A 23,242-nucleotide genomic window follows, 5' to 3' on the forward strand; every position below is an offset into this window, starting at 1 on the left:
TTCCAGTATTTGCCCTCATTCTGCTGGTTTCAGCTCGTTCCTCTGAAAATTTAGAGATTACTGACCCCTGTCTTGGGGATTCATTTCATTTCTACTTGCCTTACAATTCAAGTAACTATATAATTTGCCATCCAAACCAAGGCACTCGTAAAAGCAAGAGGGGAAATCTTAATAATTATGCCTGTCATAAAAATAAAACTAGGTTATCCCGGATAAATTGGGCCTTATGGTCACCCTATTTGTGATGTTTTGTGTGGTTCAGAAGTGGCCACACATTGGCGTACTTTTGCTGCCTAAGGTTTATCTTTGTGGGTATCAGAGGAGTCTCCTTGTACATTTTGTTTGAGAGAAGAGGGTTTACTTCCCTGACCTTCTCAAGCCAACCAGAGATTAATGGAAGCCATGGATGTTATAAACAGTCTGAATTTCAGCCTAACTTTTGACCATTTTTCAAATACTTGTTCTCCGTTTCTCCTGTTACCAGAAAGCCAAGCCATTCCAGCCCCATAGGGTACCACTCAGAGTGTAATTGAGGTTTGAATAAACAACACATGTGGCTTTTAAGGTTAAATGAATATTGTTTGACATACAGTACACTAGAGTTGTTTTTCATTTTGGTTTAAAAAATTGGTTAAAATTACATCTTGTTGCTTCTCGGAATTAACTAGAATCCATCTGTCTCCATTAGAATCACTGTTTCTTTTTTAATACAAAAAGCTTCGGTTGAAAGAAAAAGATTCAAGATAAATTGTCCAGTGAATCAAGGAAAAAGGCAAAGAAACAGGTTTTTAGGGTATTTTTGGTGCCTATTTTTCTCAGGATATAATATCTAAGATTATAAACTGACATACAGTATCTATGGTTAGCTCTTCAGACAGACACTACACCAGTATAACAGACTACATATAGCCATACAACATGTGACATCTAAGAGATCATTTCAGTCTATCCGTGGTTTAAATTAAATAGAATGACTAAAATGTTAAAACCATTAGTAGCTACTACTTAGTAAAACATTCAAGCTTCAATGATGTAATTTTGATGACTTTGAAAGCTCAAAAGCAACAGAAGTATTAACAGTTCCTAGTATTTACATATTGTATAATACATATATTTATACATCTATTATATATGAATATGTATTCAGAAGTAATGGCTTTAGAAGTTTCTTTTTTACAGTACTGAAGTTTGAACTCAGGACCTTGTGCTTGCTAGGTAGGTGCTGTACCACTTGAGCCATATCCCACAGCCCTTTGTGTTTCAGATATTTCTGCGATAGGGTCTGTATATATACCCAGGCTGTCCTGGACCAAAATTGTCATATTTACACTTCCCTGGAAGTTGGGATGACAAGTGATCTGTACTGTGCTCTGCTTTTTATTGGTTGAAATGAAGTCTCACTAACTTTTTGTCTGTGCTGGATTCCAACTGCGATCCTCTGGATTAGATAGGATTGCAGGCATGAGCCACTGCACTCAGCCAGTAGTTTTTAATGAAGTAAAATAATTCCAATGTATGTACCCATATCTGTATACAAGCACTCAGATTTTCAAGTACAGGTTGTGACACATTCATCTGAACTTGTCTTACAGGGTATTTTGTGCTCCCATGCTTGACACTGTCTTGCCTCATTGCTTTGCCATCTTACCTTTCTCCTCATTTGTAACAAAGACTATATACTTGTGTAATGCCTTGATGTTCTGACTGGACTATAAGTACTTAAAGACACTCCTAAATTAGAACCCCCTTTCATACTCCAGTATGCAGCAAACTGAACTTCTGGAAAGGCCTTGCTAATAACTACTTTGTGTTGATCCAGTCATGAAATCTTCGAAAGTACATTTAATAAGAGAGCCTTTGTATGACTTTTCTTTTGCAATTTGTTTTCTCTCTTTTAGCTACCTAGATTTGACTTCAAGCCATATCCTATAGCTTTTACATTTCATTTTGTCATTTGCTGGTGAATCTTTTCTGATTTCTAATCTTCTTTCTGATCTATTCTCATTTGACTCAGACCCACCACTGCCAGCTAAAACAGAGCAAGAAAAATCTAAGTTTATCCCTACTCAGTCACTGTCAATAGCATTCTACCACTCTCCAGACCTGCAGCCTGAGTCATTTTATACTGGTTTCTTCTCTGCTTTCCTCCTCCATGACCTAATCTTCCATCAGTCTTATCATTTTCTTTTTATCCTCAGTAGTCTGATTCAGCTCTTCTTATATACTGTGCAAATACTCATGGCCTATCACCTATTTCCATAGCAGCCTCCCGGTTGACCTCCTAGGTTTCAGTTGCTCCCCAAATATTCTACACTCTGTTACCAGAAGTTTCCACAAGTATTATTTTTACCATAGGTACCCCTACATCACAATTGGTAACAAGATCAAATGTGAGCTCTTCAGTCTGTTGTTGAAGTGCAGCAGTTATGTCCTACCCTGTTTACCTCAACAGCTCTCACACTCCTTCCCTCCCTGCCCTCCCTTTCTCTCTCCTAGTGCAGCTACCAACCCCATTTCTCCTTTCCACATCCGATGTTTCTCCTCAAGCCATGCCTCGCTTTCAGCCTGCAGTGCGCGACTTGCCGTTTATAAAGCTCCAGTTCTTTGCAAATGCCATTCCATTCTGTTGCAGATACTTTCTGCCCACGTCACTGTCTATTTATCCCCCGCAGCACCTACCTCTAAAAATGGGACATAGTTCTTTTAGGAAGCTTTCCATGATTACATGTGACTGCTTACTCCTCCCATTCAGTATCTCCTAAGCATGCATATTTTATTTGTATTTCCAGTTGTTGATCTGCATGCATTTTAGGATCTTTCCTATATTGATTTCCTGTCATCTCCAATCAGGGTGTAAATATCCTAAGCATAAGGGCCCAGTCTGATTTCTCTTTTCCTCCTGCCACATATCAGGCTCTCCACCTAGCAAGCATTCAATTTGTAATTTTGCAGTACTGGGGATTGAAATCCAAGGCCTCAAGGCTTCAGGGCAAGTGCTCTACCACTTGAGCTATGCCTCCAGTCCTATTCAATGCATGTTAACTAATTCTTGGGCATTATTTTGTAGTCATGGCCAAAGGTAAAATGATCTTTACTCTACAGCAATCAGTCATGGTTTCACAGATATTCATGTAGTCTTTGTCTATCATCTTCACTCAGATGTGGGATAATGAAGAAGAGGAGTGTACACTATTGGCCACACACTTGATTCTGTATTTTTTACTGCAATTGAATTTAGTACCTATACTGAACATATGATATGTACCCAGCAATATGCCAAGTGCTACAGCCCAGTTATTATCAAATGCCTGCATGCATCAAAATTCCCTGAAGGGCTCATCAAAATTAAAATCACTGACCCTTATCCCAGAGCTTCTGACTTAGTAGGTCAGGGTAGGGTCCAAAATTTTCCATGTCTAACAAATTCCCAGGTGGTGCTGATGCTGTTGGTCCAGGGACTAACTACTTTGATAACTACTTTGAAAAGTAGTTAGCAAAGGATACAAAGGTAGTCTAAAACATGGTCTCTCATTTCAAGGGAATAACAGTCAGTCCAGGGAGAGGAGGCAGGACCAGGAAGCATTTAACAGCAGAAAATATTTATAAATATCTTACTATTCATTCATGTAGCAAATACTGAGTGAGCTTTAACTATGTGCCCATCACTATTCCAAGTGCCAAGGTTACATCAGTGAACAGGACAGATAAAAACCCTTGTTTTCATGGGGGAATCCTACTAGGGGGAGGCAGACAATGAACAAAATAAATAAAATGTCTAAAACATAAAATAATAAGTGCTACGGGGAAAAACAAAGTGGGAGGAAAGAAATATCAGAGTGGGGCTGAAATTTTAGGTATGGTAGTCAGAGGTTTCCCAATTCCATCATTTGACAAATATTAATTGAGCAACTATCATGTTTCAAATACTGTTACAGATAATGGTTGATACAGTCATGAGTAGCACAAAGTATAAGCCCTCACCTTACAGCATGGACACATTTGTTCAGCAAGCAAGAAACTTGAGGTTTTGGTGTTAGTTTTTACAAACTTGTTATTTGACTATGAGTAGCTACTTTCTCTCTGTAGGCTTCTCCATCCTTTCAATGGAGCAGTTGGACAAAGTTATGCCTGAAGCTCTACATTTCTAAGGCTATGGGATGCTAAGTCCTTTAGGCAATCAAAAAAAGTAAGTGTGCAGGGGAAGACTGTTCAGAGGAGGAAAACCCTAAATGGTTTATAGGCATGGGGGCTGTGGGGAATGGGAGATAGGAAGGTCATTTCAGAAGAAGAATATCATAAGCTGAAGAATAGGAGTTTGGTGAAGAGCAAAGAGATCAAAGGGTTCCCATTGTAGACAAACTGAGATAGGTAGAAAGCAGATATTCAGTGAAGATAACATGGGGACTAACTGTGGACAATCTTGCGCAGGAACTAACTTGAGGTTCTGATCAAAGAATGATATGATTCTATAATCAAAGTGTTATTTTAGGAAAATTAACCTAGCAATCACAGGTAAATCTTCATGACTCATCATTTCTTCATAAGATTTTCTTTGAATCATAAAGGATTAAAGCCATGCTTTTAAAAACTAAGTGACTGCTTGGTTGTAATATTGCTACCAAACTAATTTTCAAGTTTTTTCCAAGCCCTGATAATCAATGATATTACATAATTTTCCCTAACATTATGATTGAATACCATATGATTGAATTAGTGACATGTGACTATTTAGTTATAGGGTTTTAAAAGATTGGGAAATTCATTAGAGCAGAAAATTCTTTGTAAGTTTATTTTTCCATATGCCTTGTTATCCCCTGAAATATCTAGTTGAAGGTTGTGTTTATACATGCATACATACATACATATAATCTAAAGTACTTGTTTGGAATGGTGTGAACATCTGTAAGACTAGGCTTTTCCCACTGTTTGCTTGGTCATAGATAACAAAAGTTTCTTGGAAATTATCCTATTGTTTTTGATTTTTATCTCAGAATTTTTAACTGAGAATTATCTGTATCTGTTATGTGTTTTTTGCTCCCAAGTCTTCATGTACAGTCTTTCTCTTAACAGCAGTTACTCTGGAATACAGCAGTGATAGGGGTTGGCTGTCCAAAGAATGGTTTACACAATAATAGAGAAATAAAGGAGAGCACCTTGAATATTTACTATGTAAATACTGTTATCATAGCAAGCTTTATCTTTACTTTCAGATCAGCTCATAACTTCACAGAGACATTCTGGTGAACTTAACAAATAGTGACAGATCAAATCCTTAAAATTCATTGTTTAATAGTAGTTTAAACACAAGTTAAATATGATCTGCAAAATACTTAACTGTCACTAGAATAAAATGAGCAAAAGTGACAATGATGGCTATATTAAGGTGCAAAGTGATTATTTTCCCTTTTATATTCCAAATTCTGGGTAATGTTGCCTGGTGATCTGTTTAGAAAGTGGCAACTTTCTTCAGAGATATTTTGAAGCATGAGGCCCACCCAGAAAAATCATTTTTTCAGTACTGTTTCTTGAAGGGCAGCCATAAGAGCTAAGGCATCTTGAGAACTTTGGAATCGAAGTTCCAAAAATGTGGCTGGGTCAAAAGTGTGATATTTTTCCCTTCTTTGTATGTATGATTCTTTCTTTATTCCTTTTTTAATAAACAGGAGATGGGGAATTGTCGTGGGAACATTCTGATGGTGATATCTTCCGGCAACCTGCCAACAGAGAAGCAGTAAGTGTGAATAGCTCAAATAATTCAACACTCCACATCAAGCCAAGCTTTCTTCTCCCCATGGCCACTATCCCAGCAAAACCAAAAAAGGGCCCATTTCTAACACCATTTTTCTTCCCCTTCCTTGGAAAATTGAATGCCATTATCACCAACCTGTAACCATTTAAGTACACTGTATAATTGGTAACCAGGGCCAGGACATGTACACAAAGAAATCATTGTCCTTCATCTAGATCAGAAGTTGGTACCCTTTCAGGATGACTTGCCAAATTTTTATGTCCTCTGTAAGGAAAAATTTTCCTTCCTTTACCCTGCAACATTTCATTTCTGTTATCAGCACAAATTTCAGAATAAGCCTGACATGTAGACATCTCAGTACATACAATAATAGTGTTTTTGATCCTTTGTATTTTGAAGTAATTATCAAATCCCTATCTAAAAATGCATGTCTAAGAAGAGTTATTCTTCACACATGTTAAAGTCTGAAAAGATGTTGTAGTTCAGAGAATGAATCATATTAAGGGACTTATAAAAGTGTCCAAAACATAAAAGATGTTCAGTGAATGTAAATAGGTATGAATTGCACCTTACCGTTTTCATAAGCACAAAACAAATGAACATAAATATCTGTCCACAGACACTTGGTTGAATTAACCCAATCTATGGGACCCTGTTCAGTTGTTTAAAAAGAATACAGCATATCTAAACATGCCAAGTGGAGAGAGCTGCAAGACATATTATGTAAAGAACAAGGTGCTTTCCTTAAGTAAAGCTGTGTGTGCATATAATGCACATAAAAAGATCTGGAAGGTTATGTGCCAACTTGTTAAGAATGGCCCCTCTAGAGGGGTGGAGGTGGACAGGAGGAAAGTTGAACTTTGACTTTTTTACTTTGTTTCTGTATTATTTGATGTTTTCCCACAAATGAAATTTAAATGATTTTGTAAAACTCTAGCAATTAGTTCTTAGCAAGCATTGGAGATAAGAGCGAAGCCTGGGGTATGGGAGAGCAGGCCCAAGGATAGTGAGGGTGTGAGGCAGGGAGGGGTTCATAGGGCATGCAAATGAATGACTGATAAAGACATCACAGTGCTGCTGGGCTTCCCAGTCATCACATGCACCAGTTCTGACTTGCATACCCCCAGCTTGCCAACATTCAACCCAAAGCCTCAGCAGTGAGATGCAATACTTTCTATTTGCTTTAGTCTCTAGTGGTATTGCTTTCTGGACATTGCTGTTTCTAAATGAGTGTAGAGGACTGTGGGTAGAGTGGAAGTAGTACTCTGAACATGTCACAATAGCAGCATCCTTCCCACAAGAGAAGGTGGTCATCCCCATTGGCTGGTTAATATAGACCCTAAGGAAAGAGTTTCTTCATTGAGATCTGTCTGATTTATAGTAGGATTCCTTCCAGATCATAACAGGAGATGGTGTCAGTGTCAGTTTTCTTTGTCATGACTTTCCTCTCTTTTCCTAGCCCCATTTGCTATGGTGATGGTGGTAGTAGTGGTAGAAGTTGAGAGTGGCTAAATTACTGGCTGTCAACTAGATGTCATTTCAAAAAAAAATTTAGATCTCAGTCACCATAAGCAATTCAGCACTATTCCACAGTGAGCACTATGGCCACCTCAGTGGTCTTGCTGGGAATGCCACTAATTAGCCTTTCTTCTTAATCCGTCTCTTGTCTTCTGGTTCATTATTCTTCCTTTACTGCTAGCAATAGGAAAATATTTAATCCAGGACTTTTTGTGCAAAAAGAGATTAGGTACAGAACACAGAACCTTGAAATAGTTATTGATTTTTCAAAGGAGTTCAAGGCCAATTTTTAGAAACAAACATTTGGGGTTGGTAGACCAAAATGACCAGATGGTTCCACTTTATTATAAGTAAATATTTTCCTTTGTTCGGAAAGGGATAGATATTGTGTGATACAATTTGAATAATGTGTAGCATCTGTAGTCATGGAAAAATATGTACCTGACACATAGTAGGCACCCAATAAATAAATAAGTGTTGAGTGAATGGGTGTGGAAGGTGGAGTGAAATATATGTGGGCACGGGTGTGGGGAAGGAACGTTTCACTGATTTTAATGCACAGGACTTTTTCTCAGAGAGAAATTCTTAAAATTTGTTGTTTGTTATTGACCAGTCTAAAGTGGGAAGATGGGAGAATCCTTCTTAAATATTCTTCGTAGGCCTAACTTTGCATGGCAGGAAAAACAAGCAGCCCTGAGAACACATTGTCTATCCAGTAGACTGTTCCTGTTTGCAGGAATCTACAAAAACCTCAGTACTACGAAAACATACCTGATTGGTTTATTTTGCCAAGTGGGCTTAAAAAACATCGGCTTACCAATTTTATGAAGTAAGTAGGAAGGAGATCCAGTTATTTAAATATGTCTCATTTGTAAAAACCTAAATAGTTTTTGTTTGATTTCCAGGTCATGATTTCATACAAATTGATCATGATGTGATGTGGTGTGTGTGTGTGTGTGTATTGGGAGAAATAGGTACAGAGTAGAAAGCCGAAGCATGAAAGCAAGCATAATTTGTTTAGGACAACAGTGAGATGGCTCTAATTTTTGTCCCCCGGAAAATTACATTGAAATTTATCATTAGAAAAGTGAGTTTGAGATACAAACATCATGAAGCAGATTTTTAAAAATCCACGTGTCATTTACACTATCTGTCAAAGAAACTGGCTTAAAACGTCTTCCAACCTGGGATTGCTGTATGTTAGTAGGAACTAAGGTATAATGATTTTCATGGTGGTGGATTAGAATACATTCTGAAGACACTTTTCAAATTATACTCTTTGTGATGCCAGGGATGGAACCAGGTCCCTGTGCATACTAGGCAAGCACTTTACCACAGAGCAACACCCCCAGCCCTTAACCCTTTTATTTTGAGATAACTGTATATTCACTTGCAATTGTAAAACAGATTATGTGTACCCTTTACCCAGTCTCTCCCAACATCTTGTAACATCTTGCAAATCCATCTTACAATTATTACAACCACAAAGGCCCTTTTAAAACCCTTTCTGAACTCTTATGTTTTCCTATTTCTGCCAATAAAATCCTTAAGCCTTTAAAAATTTTAACTGATGTATAAAAACATAAAAGTTATACATGGGGCACATGTGATGTTTCAAAAATGTATACATTTAATGTTTAAATCATGTTAAGCATACCTGTCTCCTCATTTATAATTTGCTCTTGATGAAAACTTTCAAAATCCTTTCTTCTAGTTTTATGAAATGTGCAGTTCAGTTATTGGTGTCTACAACCACTCTACTATGCAGTAGCATACCAGAATTTCTTGTTCCTATCTAAGTGTAACTTAGTACCCACTGACCAATGTCCCCCATCCTTCCTTCCCCACTATCCTTCCCAGCCTCTGGTAATCTCTATATTATTCTACTCTCAAGGTCTGTGACCATCAACATCTTTAGATTCTATGTATGAGTAAGACAGTGCAAACCCTTATACCTTCAACCTGAGAACAAGTAAGGAAGAAATGCCTGGGTACAATGGAGGTGTCTTTCCAACACTAAAAAAAAAAAAAAATTTTAGAACCGCCTTAAAAGCTGAAATGTTTTTCAGTCCTTCAAGTCAGGAAATCAGAAATACCAAAATGCTAAGCAAAATAAAACAAAGCATAGCTCTATTGTCATTTCTGATAAACTGATTTTGACCTGTTCTCTCAAGCAGCCTGTTTGCAACTAGTTTTTAAGATAAGCTCTAGTTTCACTTACAGTTCCAAGATTTTAATGCCTTTTCTCCTTTGCTCAAAGTTTCAAAGTCAGAACTGCCCTGGTCAACCCTTTATATGTATTTAGAGGAGTGACTCAAAAAGAGCCATTACTCTTACATCAAAATCATACACCATCACCCCCCGCCCCCCCACACGCCTAAGCCTTGAACAGAAAATCATTTATGTCAGCTATTCTCTACCTTGACTTCAAATCAGAGACATCTGGGGATTATATAAAATCCTGATGCCTAGGCCTCACCCAGACCAATTTCATCAGAATGCCTGCAAGTGGGATCCTGGCATTAGCATTTTTACAGCTCCCCAGGTGATTCTAACCTGTAGCAGAGGTGGAGAACAGTGGTGGGTGTGGTTGGTGTGCTTGTGAATGCCATAGCTAAAAGAACTTCTGTCTCTGAAGGAACTTCTCTTTGAAGCAGCTTTCAGCCAAATATTTGTAGACCACTCTTTCTTCTCTTCCTTTTCTCCTGGGCATCTTCCTCCCTGTCCCACCACTACCACTTACGATCTCCAAACACTCACCTTTATTTTCATCCTGAATGAATTGGCTCTCCTCCTTGGCCTCAGTTTCTCCGTCTGTGAAACAAAAGACTGTGAGGGGTAAAGGTGTGTGGTGGGGGGGAACTGGTCTACAAAAGACCTCTGATCACAGCCCTTGAGGCTTTTGTTTTTGTTTTTTTGTCTTGAGTTATTTTCCTACCATATTAGTCCCTAATGCTGAAGAACAGTGTTACATTTTGTGCTTACCATCATGAATCCAAGAACTTCATGTACTAGCAACTTATACTGGGTCAGCAAACCTAATTCTACCCTCATCAAGCTCCTTTCTTTGATCATCAGTGGGACACCCACCAGGCAAACTGTCTTTTCTGTGTTCCTTTGGCAAAACATTACCAAACTCCAGAAATGACAGAACAATCTGTAATGGCCTTGGAGGAACATGAGTGATTAAGGCAGAAAAAGACATCTGAGCCATTGTGGGAGTGAGAATTATTTGCTCTAAGAATCCTGTCTGTATCGTATGCATGATAACAAATTGATGCAAATTCTTATTTGTGTGAATATTTATGGCAATGCACCAGGATGGGCTCTTCTTAGACAAAAAGAACAATGTTCTCTTTCAAAAGGCTAAAAATTCCTCCTATTCCAGCTTCTGTTCACTCTTCCCTCCTCCCAAGAGAGAAATATTATATCCTAAAGCTGTATTTGCAACATGTGTATCTATGGCACATAACTTCAATAAACATTTTATGGGCTGGTGGGATTAGGGGGACCCCATAACTCTTTCAGAGATTGTCTGCTATTTCTATCATTGAATGTAAGGATCTTCCTTTTGAATTGCCTGTGAAATTTTGTAATGGATTTTACCTCTTTCACCCCTAAAACATAGTTACTATTATTTGGCTTTAAGGTTCCATTCCCTATTCACCCCAACCTCCTCTACCTGTAACATACCTCAGCTCCTGAGAGAGGGGTGGGAAGCACAGTGGTGAGTTCATCATGTGTCTGGAACCTTTCTGAAAAAATGATGGTACTATAAGACTCTCAGCTTTACCTAGGGCCCACAGTCTCATTCATTTAACAACTATTGATGAGCACCTTCTAGATAACAGACACTTGTCTAGGCACTGAAGATACAGCAGTGAACAAACCAAAGACCTTGACCTTGTGGACCTTACATTCTAATGCTGTCATGTGCAGCCTATGCAATGTCTGTGAAATGCCTGCTGTATGATCTTAAGCCATTGCCTGTGCTTACAGCCTCAGTGCATCTTATCAATACTATACTTGACTCTCTTCTTCCTCTCCAGTTCACCCTACATCTTATTAGGGTTTAATGCTTTAAATCACAGTCCTGATTAACTTTTTTCTCTACTTAAAAAATTCCCTCAAAGATTTCCATGCCCCCACCTCTATCACTTACCAAATAAAGTGTTCATCTCTTCGCTTGTCATTTAAAGTCCTCCATGATTTGGCTCCAACCCCCTTTTGGAATGTTATCCTTCAACTATTCCCTTTTATGGACTATATTCTCTGCTACACCTTCTCAACTTGGAAACCTTTGCCTAGAATATTCCCCCACAAATGCCTATAAAAAGCCTACCAACTCTTTATGGCCCAGGTTGCAAACCTTCCCCCACTAGCAGCTCTCTTTCCCTTCCTGATTTACACAGCACTTTAGACTTCTCCTGTGGCCCCTGTTGCCTTGTGCCTTATATATTTGACTACTGTCTTAAACTGGAAAATGTGAGAGTCTTGGGAGCAAGAAGACACTTTAGCCATTTTGGTTGTTTTTTCTTTCAGGAGTTTGTCTATCTTCCATAGGAGAGAGAAAAACCTTAGCAAATTGCCAGTGCTGCTTTCACATGTTCACACCCTTACTTTTATTACTTTTATTGGTGTAGCTGGACATGCAGTCAGGATCAGAGATCATCCCTAAAAATCAAAATGATCAAATTGCTTCTAATGTATGTAACTCAATCTCTGCCATCTCATTGGTGAAAAAATTTTGGACCAAATTTGTTCTTGTTCTCTTACAGAGACATTCTTACCCCCGTTCTCACTATGATCCTCCAACAAGCCGACAGGCTGGAGGTCTTCCCCGCTTTCCTGGGGCCAGAAGTCACAGGGGCGCTCTTATAGATTCTCAGCAAGCATCAGGGACCATCGTGCAGATTGTCATCAATAACAAACACAAGCATGGTCAAGGTAAGGGGCGTCCTTCTTTTCCACTGTGTTCACATCAGGGCTTCAGCTTAACTTGTCTTTAGAGGGCTGGAGCTGAGAAAGAACCCTTTCTTCCACAAACAGTACATATACTCAATGTTAAGTCTATGAAGTGGGTATGAACAAGTGACTCCAGGAGAGTCTTAGGACTTCCCTAAATACAGCCCAAAGAATACATTGAAGCCCCCTTTGTGCTTTTGAAGCAGCCTCCAGCACTTTCTACATTGCTCCCTGGGTTGGAGATCAATTTAGAAAATTCCTTAGGTCTTTAACAAGTAGAAAAGCTAACAAGTGAAAGGTACTCAGTGCTGAACACTTCTCAGGTTCTAACCATACCTTAGAAATAGGCTTCGTTACACCTCAGTACGCTTCAGATTCCCCTGGGGCTCCTTTTATTCCTGGTCCCAAGCTCAGAGATTCTGGCTCAGTGTATAGCAAGTGAGGAGGTCATCCTTAGAAGTGAGAAATCCGGAAACCACCTGGCTGAGCACCAGGACGAATAGTCAGGTTAACATGACCTACGTCCCACTCAGCCAACCAACTGACTGCAGCAAGCATCTACTATCATCCACGGGCCCTGTTTTCTCTTACTCAGAACTCTCTGGCCTTCACTCCCCCACACTCCAGTAGCAGAGGTGGGAGGAGGGAAAATTCAATCAAATGGCCGTTTCTTACGTTTTTAGGCATCCTGTCAACCAGTTCTTTGGAGCAAGAGCTCAGCTGATTCCTTTTTATGAAACCACAAACACATTTTGTTTCCTTTAGAGGGGAACCAAATCAAGAGCAGCTCTCAGAATGGGTTAAAAGTAATAAAATATTAAACCAAATGATTGAATAACATGGGTGAAAAACAATCCATCACAAAGAACTCCTACTATAAATTTCAACAAAGCTAGTCAAGCCAAAGCTAGTTGATCACATCTGTTACTAGTTAGATGTAAATTTCAGATTACAGATAAAAATAAATTGCTTTTGAAACCTCCAGGCTTAAAAGAATATTCTAAACACAGCTTAATAAAATGGTGGTATATTGAAATAATTGGAAATATTTATTATTGATCTATTTGACTTGAAATTTATTATTTTTAAGTTCCAAGGCATTCTGAAACAAGTTAATGAAATGAGGAGGAGTAAGGTAAAGATTCAGTTTAACTTTTCAATCCTAAATTACCCCCAGTAGATTCCATTTACTGTGGAAGTATTTCAAAGAATGGTGAAGTGGACCTTCAAAACTCTAAATCCCATAATTTCCACAAGGCCTCTTCATTTTTAGGGTAGAGGCTCATCCTTTGTCTCCATGGCCTACAACAGCCCCAGCTGGTTTCCATTTATTCATCTGCCCTAGTGATCTGGATACAGCACTTCTCTCCTGACCTTTCTATCATAGTTCACTGAAGAATCCTTGTCTCCACCCCACTTCCCAACTCTGCAGCTGGATGATTCAAAATCATCTTGAGAATTTATTGGTGGGGAGAGAGGCTGTTTCCCTCTAGAGAACTGACTTCACCATATTCTACTGATGAGTGTGGGCTCTCACCCAGTCTAGACTCTTCCCTTATGTCCAAAAGGTTTTGAAGTAAGAGGGAACCTAGCTATATACCATTGCTCCTCAGCATGAGTTGCCCTTCTCAGATCTCTTGCTAATGGGGTGGTCCTCTGACATACAATGTAGTTGGTTCCTTGTTAAAGTCAAGGAGGAGGAGCAATAGTACTCCATCATTTTGAATTTGAATCCTGCCTAAACTTTCTTGAAGTAGACTGAGCCCACTTGATCATATTGTTTAGAAGGAAGTGTCACCACCTGGAGAGAAGAGAAAACAATACATCTGGTCTATTTTGTGTGATCCTGTCCACAAATCATGCATCTCAAAGTTTCATTTATTCTGAGTCATTGTAAGTTGGGAGCCTCTCCAGTTAGGTTCTTGGAAATCTTTCCATGGACTTATCGGTTAGAGTGCCCAGTACTCTAGCAGCTCTTGCAAAGGACAGTAAAAGGCAGCCAACATCATTCATATTTCTTAATGTGACCCGGTAGGTTCAAAGAGAAAGAAATAGCCTAATGATTCATCCTGAGCCTGTTGTCTTGCAGCCAAATCAGTCAATTCCTAGAAACGCCCCAAGTGGGGCTACTTCACCCCCCTCAACCCCGCCCAAAGTGATACATCCCACCCTAGAGACATTGTTGATTGGGATGCCGACAGGTCTCCCTGGGTGTGATGAGGTGATGGGAAAAATGAAAAACACACCCAGACCCAGTCCTGTCTTGAAATGTCCACAGTCTCAGCACTCTTTAAAAAGAAGAAACCTCTCATTCAAAGCCCTGCACATTTCTTATCCTGTAGCCTAACTCTGTACCTTACAATAGGAGACTAATACGTTTGAGGCTGATTTTATGGAAGGATGTTCCTTAGCTCTTCCCCTTCATTGGCCCCTGAACCTACAGCCCAGATGTGTGTTCTTTAGGCCCCTCAGAAAACATGGTGCTAATGACTACACTTCTCACTCAACAAACTCTAGATTAGTAAAGGATGTCTGTGGAGCAGGAAGTGATTCATTATAGCCAAAGCTCCACAGCCACTACAAGGGGAGAAACTGAGAAAATTGCCAGAAGATTAGAGGTGTAAAAGGGCACCCCTTCACAAGTTACTTAAGAGGCGTGGGTCCTTCGCCTCTCAGTCTTGTCGTAGCATCTCCCTTCCCACACCAGAAAGTAGGCCAGCGGCATTAAGCTCCATGCCTACCTATACTGGTGGGTTGGACTCTCATAGTATTCGACATTCTGAATGATTTGCTTCAGCATCTGAGAGAAACTGGCCCTTTGCAAAGAGCAATAGTTTTTACATTGAGCCTTACTGGATAGCAAATCTCTCTGGGAAAATTTCATGCTAGAAGTATATCCACTCAGGCTACACAAATAAATGGCACTAAAGATATTGATGCTACTATTAGATATTTTTATCAGGTACTCAGAACAAACAGAACTCTTTTTTTTTTCTTTTTTGTGATATTGGGTAATGAACCAAGAGCCAAAAACATGACAGGCAAGCATTCTACTACATGAGCTATACCTCTAGCCCTTTTGTTTGTATTTTGTTTTTGAGAGATATTATCTTGCTGACTTTGCCCAGCTAGCCTTAAACTGTCTGTCCTCCTGTTCTGCCTCCCAAGAAGCTAGAATTTAAGCCATACACCACCATGCCCAATATTAGAATTCCATTTTCCTACGTTCATTCATTCTTCCATTTAAAAATATTTATGGATTGCCTACTTTGTGTCAGGCCATTTGTGAGCATACAGAGGCCACTGCAGATGAACATGGATAGTTGCTGATCATACTACCCATCAACGTGTGATCAACGTGGCACAAGATGTGTTGTGGTAGCAGATACTGTTCAGTAAATGTATCTTCATGTACATAACAAGAATAAAGGATGGGTGATGTATTAAGGATGCAGGGCTTGGATTCTGAACATAGGGACCCATTTCAGCTCCTTTGCCTTTAATCTCCAGTCCTGTGTTCTCTTCCAGTCTGCGTGTCCAATGGAAAGACCTATTCTCATGGCGAGTCCTGGCACCCAAATCTCCGGGCATTTGGCATTGTGGAGTGTGTGCTGTGCACTTGCAATGTCACTAAGCAAGAGTGTAAGAAAATCCACTGCCCCAATCGATACCCATGCAAGCATCCTCAAAAAATAGATGGAAAATGCTGCAAGGTGTGTCCAGGTAAAAAGGCAAAAGGTGCGTTGGTTGGAGGCCCTGCCTTTGGTTGGCTGAATTCCACACATAGTACTCCTCAACTTTCTTTGGGCATTAGAAACATAATCAGCCTGTCATATACTTATAATGATAATAGTTCTGGCAAGAATGAGCACCCTTCTTTCTCCTCTTGAGTGACTGATAAGATGATTGCTTGGAAGAAATTTACTACTCAGAAATATACTGGGTATTTTCTTGTGTCTACAACTTCCTTTGTAGCTAGAAGTACTGAACTCACCCTTTTCTAAATAGAAAATAATCATCACAGTTATTAGGACAAACAGTCACCCTTACATTTTATCACTGTTTAACTCATCACAGCAAGTCACATCCATAACCCTTTTCAGATAAGACAAGAGACAGGTAAGTTATTGTAGAAGGAGACTATGTTCTGATCCAAATATAAGTCATTGCACAACCTTGAAAATGTACCAGTTACTCTGGGCCTCATCAGCCTCATGTGAATGGTTAAAATAATTGATCTGTAAGTTTCATTTTTTTCTCTTTTTTGCATTTTCTTTGTCGAAACATAATATTTGTAACATACTGGTGGGATAGAGTACAATAATTCAGAACATGTATACAATGCATAATGATCAAATCAGGATAATTATAATTTCCATCTCTTCCAACATTTATCATGTCTATGTATTGTGAAACCCCAAACTCTTCTAGTTATTTTGAAATGCATCATAAATTTTTGTTGACTCTAGTTACCCTGCTGTGTTATAGAATACCAGAACTAATTTCTTCTGACTGTGTTTTGGTACCTGTTATGCAATCTCCCTCTATCTTCACTCCCTCCAACTCCCAACACTAAAATCCTATAACTTTATTATTATTTATCTTTTAAACATAAGAAAACTGAAGTGTATAAAGTGACTTGCCCAGAATTATTAACATAATTGATAAGAAAACCAAGGCTTGGAACCCAGGTCACTTCCAGCCCATTGTCTTTTCTACTTAGAAAATGTTTACTGATTTTTAAAGGCAAATTATTTAAAATGGTGGTTTTAAGACATCAGGTAGATAAAAATCTAATCTGTAGTAATGGCGGTGATAGAGTTTGGGATGGGTAAGCAAGCATTCTAACCTCACAGCTTTCCACTGGTTTCTTGTATGATCTAGACCAAGTAATCTCACTCTCTGAACCTCAATTTCTTTTTCTACAAAATGAGTGGGTTATAACGGCTGATTTCCCAGGGTTCTTCCAGTTCAAATATTCTATAGTCAATGAATCAGTTACTCCAAGGCATGTTGGCTGTAATTTCTTATGCCTTCTGCAAATAATTTATGTGAATGCAGATGAAAAACCAAACATTTTAAAAATGTAGGCAGAGAACTAAATCATTTATTCTTTCAACTTAGGAAGCCTTCATGACTAGCAGGCAAACATGCACTTCGTCTATGTGTATTTACTGAGCATTTTTATGTGGATCAGTGGTTCCCGAACTTCTCTGCACATTGGAATCACCTGAGACCTTCTAAGAACACCGGCGTCGCATTCACAGAAATTGTGATTTAATTGATTTGAAGTGTGATCTGGGCTTTGGAAATTTTTTAATTCCCAGGCTATATTAATGTGCAGAAAAGTTTGGGAGCCACTGCTACAGACCCATGGTGGTTCATGGGCCACCATAGGAGCACCTAGGAGCTATATACTAGCACCTAGGAGCTAGTTATAAATGCTGACTCACAGGTCCCCAATCTATCCTATTGCATTAGAATCTGCATTTTAACAAGATCCTCGGGGAATGCTAATATACAGTACACTAACATTTGAGAAGCACTAATTCAAGGCACAAACAAACTCTTCCTCAATGTAATGGCCTCCATCTTCCAGAGTAAATGGGGTAGAGTGTGAATAGGTAGGACAACAGCTAACTGATACTGAGCAGAAGTGAGACATTAAAATTCACAAGGAGCTGGAGGTGTGACTCAAACAGTAGAGTGCCTGCCTCTCAGGCATAAAGCCAGTACTGCCAAAACAGAAATCACAAGGAAATGTGCTTATTAGCATTAGGGAGAAGGCACATTCTAGAGCTGATACGGATATTGGGGCCACCCGAAATTGACCTCTATGACTTCCAAGTCTGTGTTCTCACTGGCTCCCCAAATCTCTTAGTGTCATTTAGTTGTAATCCCACTAACAAAATTTTCTCTTCTATCAAGGGCTTAACTTATTTCTATAGTTAAAAAATAATACAAGATAACTTTAGACAAAAACCAAGTTACCTAAACTACTCACGATAAACCCTCTCACTATATAATATTCCAACTTGATTCTCAGAGCTTTAGACCAAATCTCATTTCATTGTGTGCTTAGGATTTTATTAATACAGATGATTCAGATAAGAAGGGAAAGAAATATGACGTTGCAAGAACAGGGCACAGAATAGGCATTACTTTTGGTTTTTTTTCTTTCTTTCTTTTTTTTTTTTTGGTGATACAAACCGTGATCCTCCTGGTCTCTGCCTCCTGAGTAACTAGGATTACAGGTATGAGCCCCTGGTGCCTAGCTGAATAGGCATAACTTTTAGATAATTTCTCTCTCAAATTGGTAATGTTTATCAAAACATTCGGTAAGCAATTCTGCTCCCAGTAATCAGCAGCATACACAAAGATACAATATCAAGGAATTTTGCTACAGGACTGTTTATATTAGTGGAAAATTGGAAACAATCTGTAAATCCACTATTATTGGAATGGCCCAAATTATAGTATTGGTGTGCTGTGTGGTATACAGCCATTGAAAATATTGTAGACCAAGATTTGACAGCACAGAAAGATGTTTGCACTATATTAAGCACAGAAAAACAAGACACAAAATATGCATATTATAACTTACCGTGTTAAAAGAAAGAGTTTATATATGCTTAGGTTTTTTTTAAGACTGGGAAGGAATATGGCAGAAAGTTTACAGTAATCATCTTTGGATAACTGAATTATGCCTAATTCTTAATTTCTTATTTTTTATTTGTATTTTCTAAATTTCTAATAGTAAACATACATTACAATAAGGAAAAATAATAAGAATTGTTTTGAAAACTGCCCTCCAGAATGCCAATTGGCAATATATTGAAGAATCTGATTGGCTATGCCAGTTTCTCTAGAAGAGCTGTTTTTCTTGTTTCCAATCCTACTCCAATGTGTGGAGACAAATTTATTGGGCAATATGGAGAGAATGTCAATCCCATTCTGTGTATCTTTTTCTTCCTAGGCCAGACATGTCTATCTTCATGTTGAATCACTCCCACGGGTCACATTGCCCAATAGTCACTATGCACAGAGCCCGGTGTACCTGCTCCAGGTACTCAGCAACTTCAGAGCATGAAGGGCCATGGCTGCATTCATAAATTCAGTCTAGAAATATGGGTTTGTGGAGTGGCTCAAGTGGTAGAGTGCTTGCCTAGCAAGCATGAGGCCCTGAGTTCAAATCCTAGTACCAACCAAAAAATAGAAATATTCATGAAGTACCTACTGCATGCAAGACACTTACAGATGCTGAGGCAAGAGACATGAACAAAACAGACAAAGGCTACTTGCTGGCATGGTTCTTGCATTCTAGTAGAGAAGAAAGTAATTTTAGGCTTTAGGATCAAGAGACAGTGAATAAAATGGGAAGGACTTTCAAAAGAGCAAACAGGGAAGGCTTCGTGTAAAAAGGTGATATTTGAGTAGAATCCTGAATGATATGAAAGGGTGAGAAATGAGATCACAGCATCACCACTCTCTTAAAATAATTGCAAATGTCATAGAGGAAAAAGAACAAAGGAGCGAGGAGGGAAGAAGATGGAAGGAAAAAAGAACAGTAAATCCAGTCGTGTTGATAAGGGAAAAAGAGATAAATGGAATTCACTGATGATCCACTAAAAAGTTTCATTGTAACAAATGATTGCAGGCTCCTCCAGTACCAAACCAGTACCAAAGTAGGATCAAAATAAAGGATGTGAGTTTCACCTCTCTCTTCCCTTTGCTCTGATAGAGGCTGGACTTGCCTTGCATATCAGTGACCACCTACAGGAGTGGGTAAGACTTCCACTTTCTGAAGGTTGTCCAACTTACCTCTGATACCCACTGCACCGCCCTAATACCTGGAATTCCGTACACATTCCTTTTGGAGTTCGTCATAAAATGCCCCAGGCAAGACTTAAAAGTTTCCTAGGCAGGGAAAACACATATTCTTTGTCAGTCATCACCACTTCCATAAGGACTGGTTTCTCACTTTCTTAGTTCTAAAGGGCTCAGGACAGCGGCATTCTCATAGGAAGCTGGAATGACCAGAAATGACTACAAGCATGGCGCACTTTCCTGGAAGGAAATGAAAGTAGGTGTAGGTGAGCATGGAGTGATCACAAAGCACCTAGAGTGGAAAAGGGCGAAAGTGGAAGATGTTGCTGAATAGGTCCTTCTAAAGACAAACTTGGCCTTTTTACTGTTGTCAGGTATACACCAGGGCTCAGTCACTAATGGGTTTTGTTGTTTGTAGATCCCTTCAAGCTAGTAAGTTCAGCTTCTGGAGAGGAGAGGGTGGTAGTCCAGGATTACTGTTCAGGATACTGGGAGAACTTTGAGCATTATTACAGGCACTCCAGTACCATTGTGGACTGAATTTCATGTCTGTTATAGCCATAGTCAACATTAAGCTGGTGTGAGCAAAGTTTAACAAGTGAACTCAGCTCTCATTCTAGAGGTGACAATTGAATACATAGAAGTTCCTACACACTCAGTGACCTCTCCTTCGCACTCGAAATGCACTACCACACATCCTTTAATTGCCTAACATCACCAAAAAGAACATCCTGCCAAGTAATTAAATAGCTAAAAAGAAAAGCAAAAGGACAAAGGAAGCTTGATTCTAGAATAATCAACAAATTGAGTAATCCAACCTGAAATTGTCAAGAGAAGATGACGGTTTTGTCGTAACAGTGCCAAATGGTGGGGGTGGGGTGGGAAAGCTAATCAGGTCAGCAAGAGACATACAATAGCAATTTGATTACAACTCCTAGTCCAACTGATTGGCTGACAGTGAGTCTCCACAATTAGAGTCATGAATCCAAAACACTCAACACTCAGCAGTTTCATCCCCAACAATTCAGATATTCTTACAGATAGCTTCTGAACATACTCAAATTTTTCAGGGTGTCTAAGGTTTCTCTTTGTTGTTCCTAATTTGAGTGTACACTTTGACTACACAGCTAAAAGAGTGTCTGATTGTGAAGCTAGTAAAGAAACTTAACTCACTGATAACCAACAAGGAGAAACGTTTTTGGTAGGGGGCCAAGGAAAGGGGAGGGTAGAGTAGAATTGGGTGTACTAGGAGGCTGGTATCTTTATGCTGGGGAGCTGAAATTCAAAAGTTTAGTTTATATATTAAGTGATCCATAGTTGAGGGATTTCACCAATTTTTTGTGTCTTATAACTGTTCATTTGGCATAGCATACATATGACTAATCTGACATCTAGGTTTTGGCACTGGTGTTGATCCAGTATTACCGTTCCCCTTACAAACAAATCAAAGAGCGTTCAGAAATGTCAAGCCAATTTGGAAAGATCCATTGGGCAAGTATATGCACATAAATGAGTGTCATGAATGTTTTTTGAGTATACCTAAATGATGTCAAGAAAGTTAGCCAAGGCCCTCTGTCAACCCATTGTGTGGGCCCCTCTTGGTAACGCTGCACTGGAAAGAGCATGATCCTGACCCTGGGTACATTCTTCCTCATGAAAGTCCCCTTCTCATTGACAGTAGTAAGGAGATCCAGTTGAGTTTGTGGGCATGTGTTCTATATAACTGTGGACTCTGTCATCACATGGACTTCAATGAAAGGTTATATGCTGCTTTGTGACTTGGTGGCTGTTACGGGGCAGCCTGAGCTGAGCTAATAAAATAAAGATAGGAACTCTGGGGCCAGGCACACTGGAACACAACAGTAATCCCAGGTACTTGGGAGGCGAGTTGGGAGAATTTCAGTCAGAGGCTGGCCCCAGACAAAAAACATGAGACCCCAGCTCAAAAATAACTAAAACAAAACAGGGCTGGGCATGTGGGTCAAGTGGTAGAACATTTGCCTAGGAAGCATGAGAACCTGAGTTCAAACTCCAGTACCACCAAAAAAAGAAAAAAAAAGGTTGAGATCTCTGTGTCTGTAACAATGTTCTTGTTGGTTATATACTTTTGATAAGCATAAGGTATTATGAACAATGAGATAGCTAAATGCAGAAGTTCACTTCCAGTTTTTGAAAACCATCTCAAAACTCTACTTGCTTCTTGATTTCAGAAGAACTTCCAAGCCAAAACTTTGACAGCAAGGGCTACTTTTGTGGAGAAGAAACGATGCCTGTGTATGAGTCTGTGTTTATGGAAGATGGGGAGACAACCAGAAAAATAGCACTGGAAACTGAGAGACCACCTCAGGTAGAGGTCCATGTTTGGACCATTCGAAAGGGTGAGCAGCAACATTAATTTTTTATCTTCTTAAGGGGGCCCAGAAAGAGTTCAGTGTGTTCCTCTGTTTGGGTCAGAATTTATCCTGTTTGCCTAGACACTGACACATGTCTAACACATTGGTTATCATGGCCTTTCAAAGTTAACATGGTCTGTGCTGAAGGTTAAGTACTACACCTAGAGTTTCTAAAAATTGTCTTTCTCACACCACCAAAAAGTACAGGAAGGGTTCTTAATCCTGGCTCCACATCAAAGTCATCTGGGTGAGTTTTTCGTTAGGTTTTGTTTTGGCTTTTTGTTTGTTTGTTTGTTTTTAATACTAAGTACCTGGGCCCTACCCCCAGAGTCTGATTAATTGGTCTGATTAGGGCCCGGGCATCAGTGTACATTTGTAAAGCTCCACAGATGATTCTAATGTGTTACCAGGGTTGCACGCTACCATGCTGTAACCTACTTTTCCAATACAAAGCTTGAAACACAGGATACAAAGCCCATTCATCTAGCTAAGTCCCTAAGAATCATGCAGTGTGCTCTGGGCCAAGACAAATTGAAAACATCATCCCTGTCTTCAAGAAGGTTATAGTCTCACTGGAGAAACAATCCCAGTCATGATGCTATTCACAGCATCCTGTATGTAGGAGACTAGTGCTAATCAAGTATGGTCAAGTATTCTAGGAATTAAAGTGTAGAGGTGAGATATTATGTGGACAATATACACAGCTCCTTTTGCTACTGGCTCCCACATAAGGCTCAAAATGCTCAAATTTTGGTGTGTTCCAGCATCATGTATGGAGCTGCATTCAAAT

General features: G+C 39.3%; 1 protein-coding gene and 1 long non-coding RNA gene across 8 annotated transcripts in view; one reads left to right on the forward strand and one right to left on the reverse strand.

Annotated features, from left to right (window-relative positions):
• Chrdl1 (chordin like 1) overlaps positions 1-23,242 on the forward strand; it is a 133,591-nt gene that overhangs the window by 104,956 nt on the left and 5,393 nt on the right. For 4 of the 7 annotated variants that reach the window (XM_074062592.1, XM_074062593.1, XM_074062597.1 and 1 more), the window contains 4 exons: positions 5,664-5,731; positions 12,046-12,214; positions 15,761-15,970; positions 22,270-22,437. In XM_074062592.1, the coding sequence (XP_073918693.1) occupies positions 5,664-5,731; positions 12,046-12,214; positions 15,761-15,970; positions 22,270-22,437 (615 nt within the window). The remainder of the gene's footprint in view (positions 1-5,663; positions 5,732-12,045; positions 12,215-15,760; positions 15,971-22,269; positions 22,438-23,242) is intronic. The other 3 variants (XM_074062594.1, XM_074062599.1, XM_074062598.1) reach the window with 1 other exon arrangement.
• On the reverse strand, positions 10,048-12,701 carry LOC141419580 (uncharacterized). The gene is made up of 3 exons (XR_012444219.1): positions 12,569-12,701; positions 10,961-11,022; positions 10,048-10,081 (listed from the first exon to the last, which is right to left on the reverse strand). It is a non-coding gene; the product is annotated as an uncharacterized lncRNA (long non-coding RNA).

The sequence above is a fragment of the Castor canadensis genome, chromosome X (genome assembly GCF_047511655.1).
Source record: "Castor canadensis chromosome X, mCasCan1.hap1v2, whole genome shotgun sequence".
Lineage (NCBI taxonomy): Eukaryota > Metazoa > Chordata > Mammalia > Rodentia > Castoridae > Castor > Castor canadensis.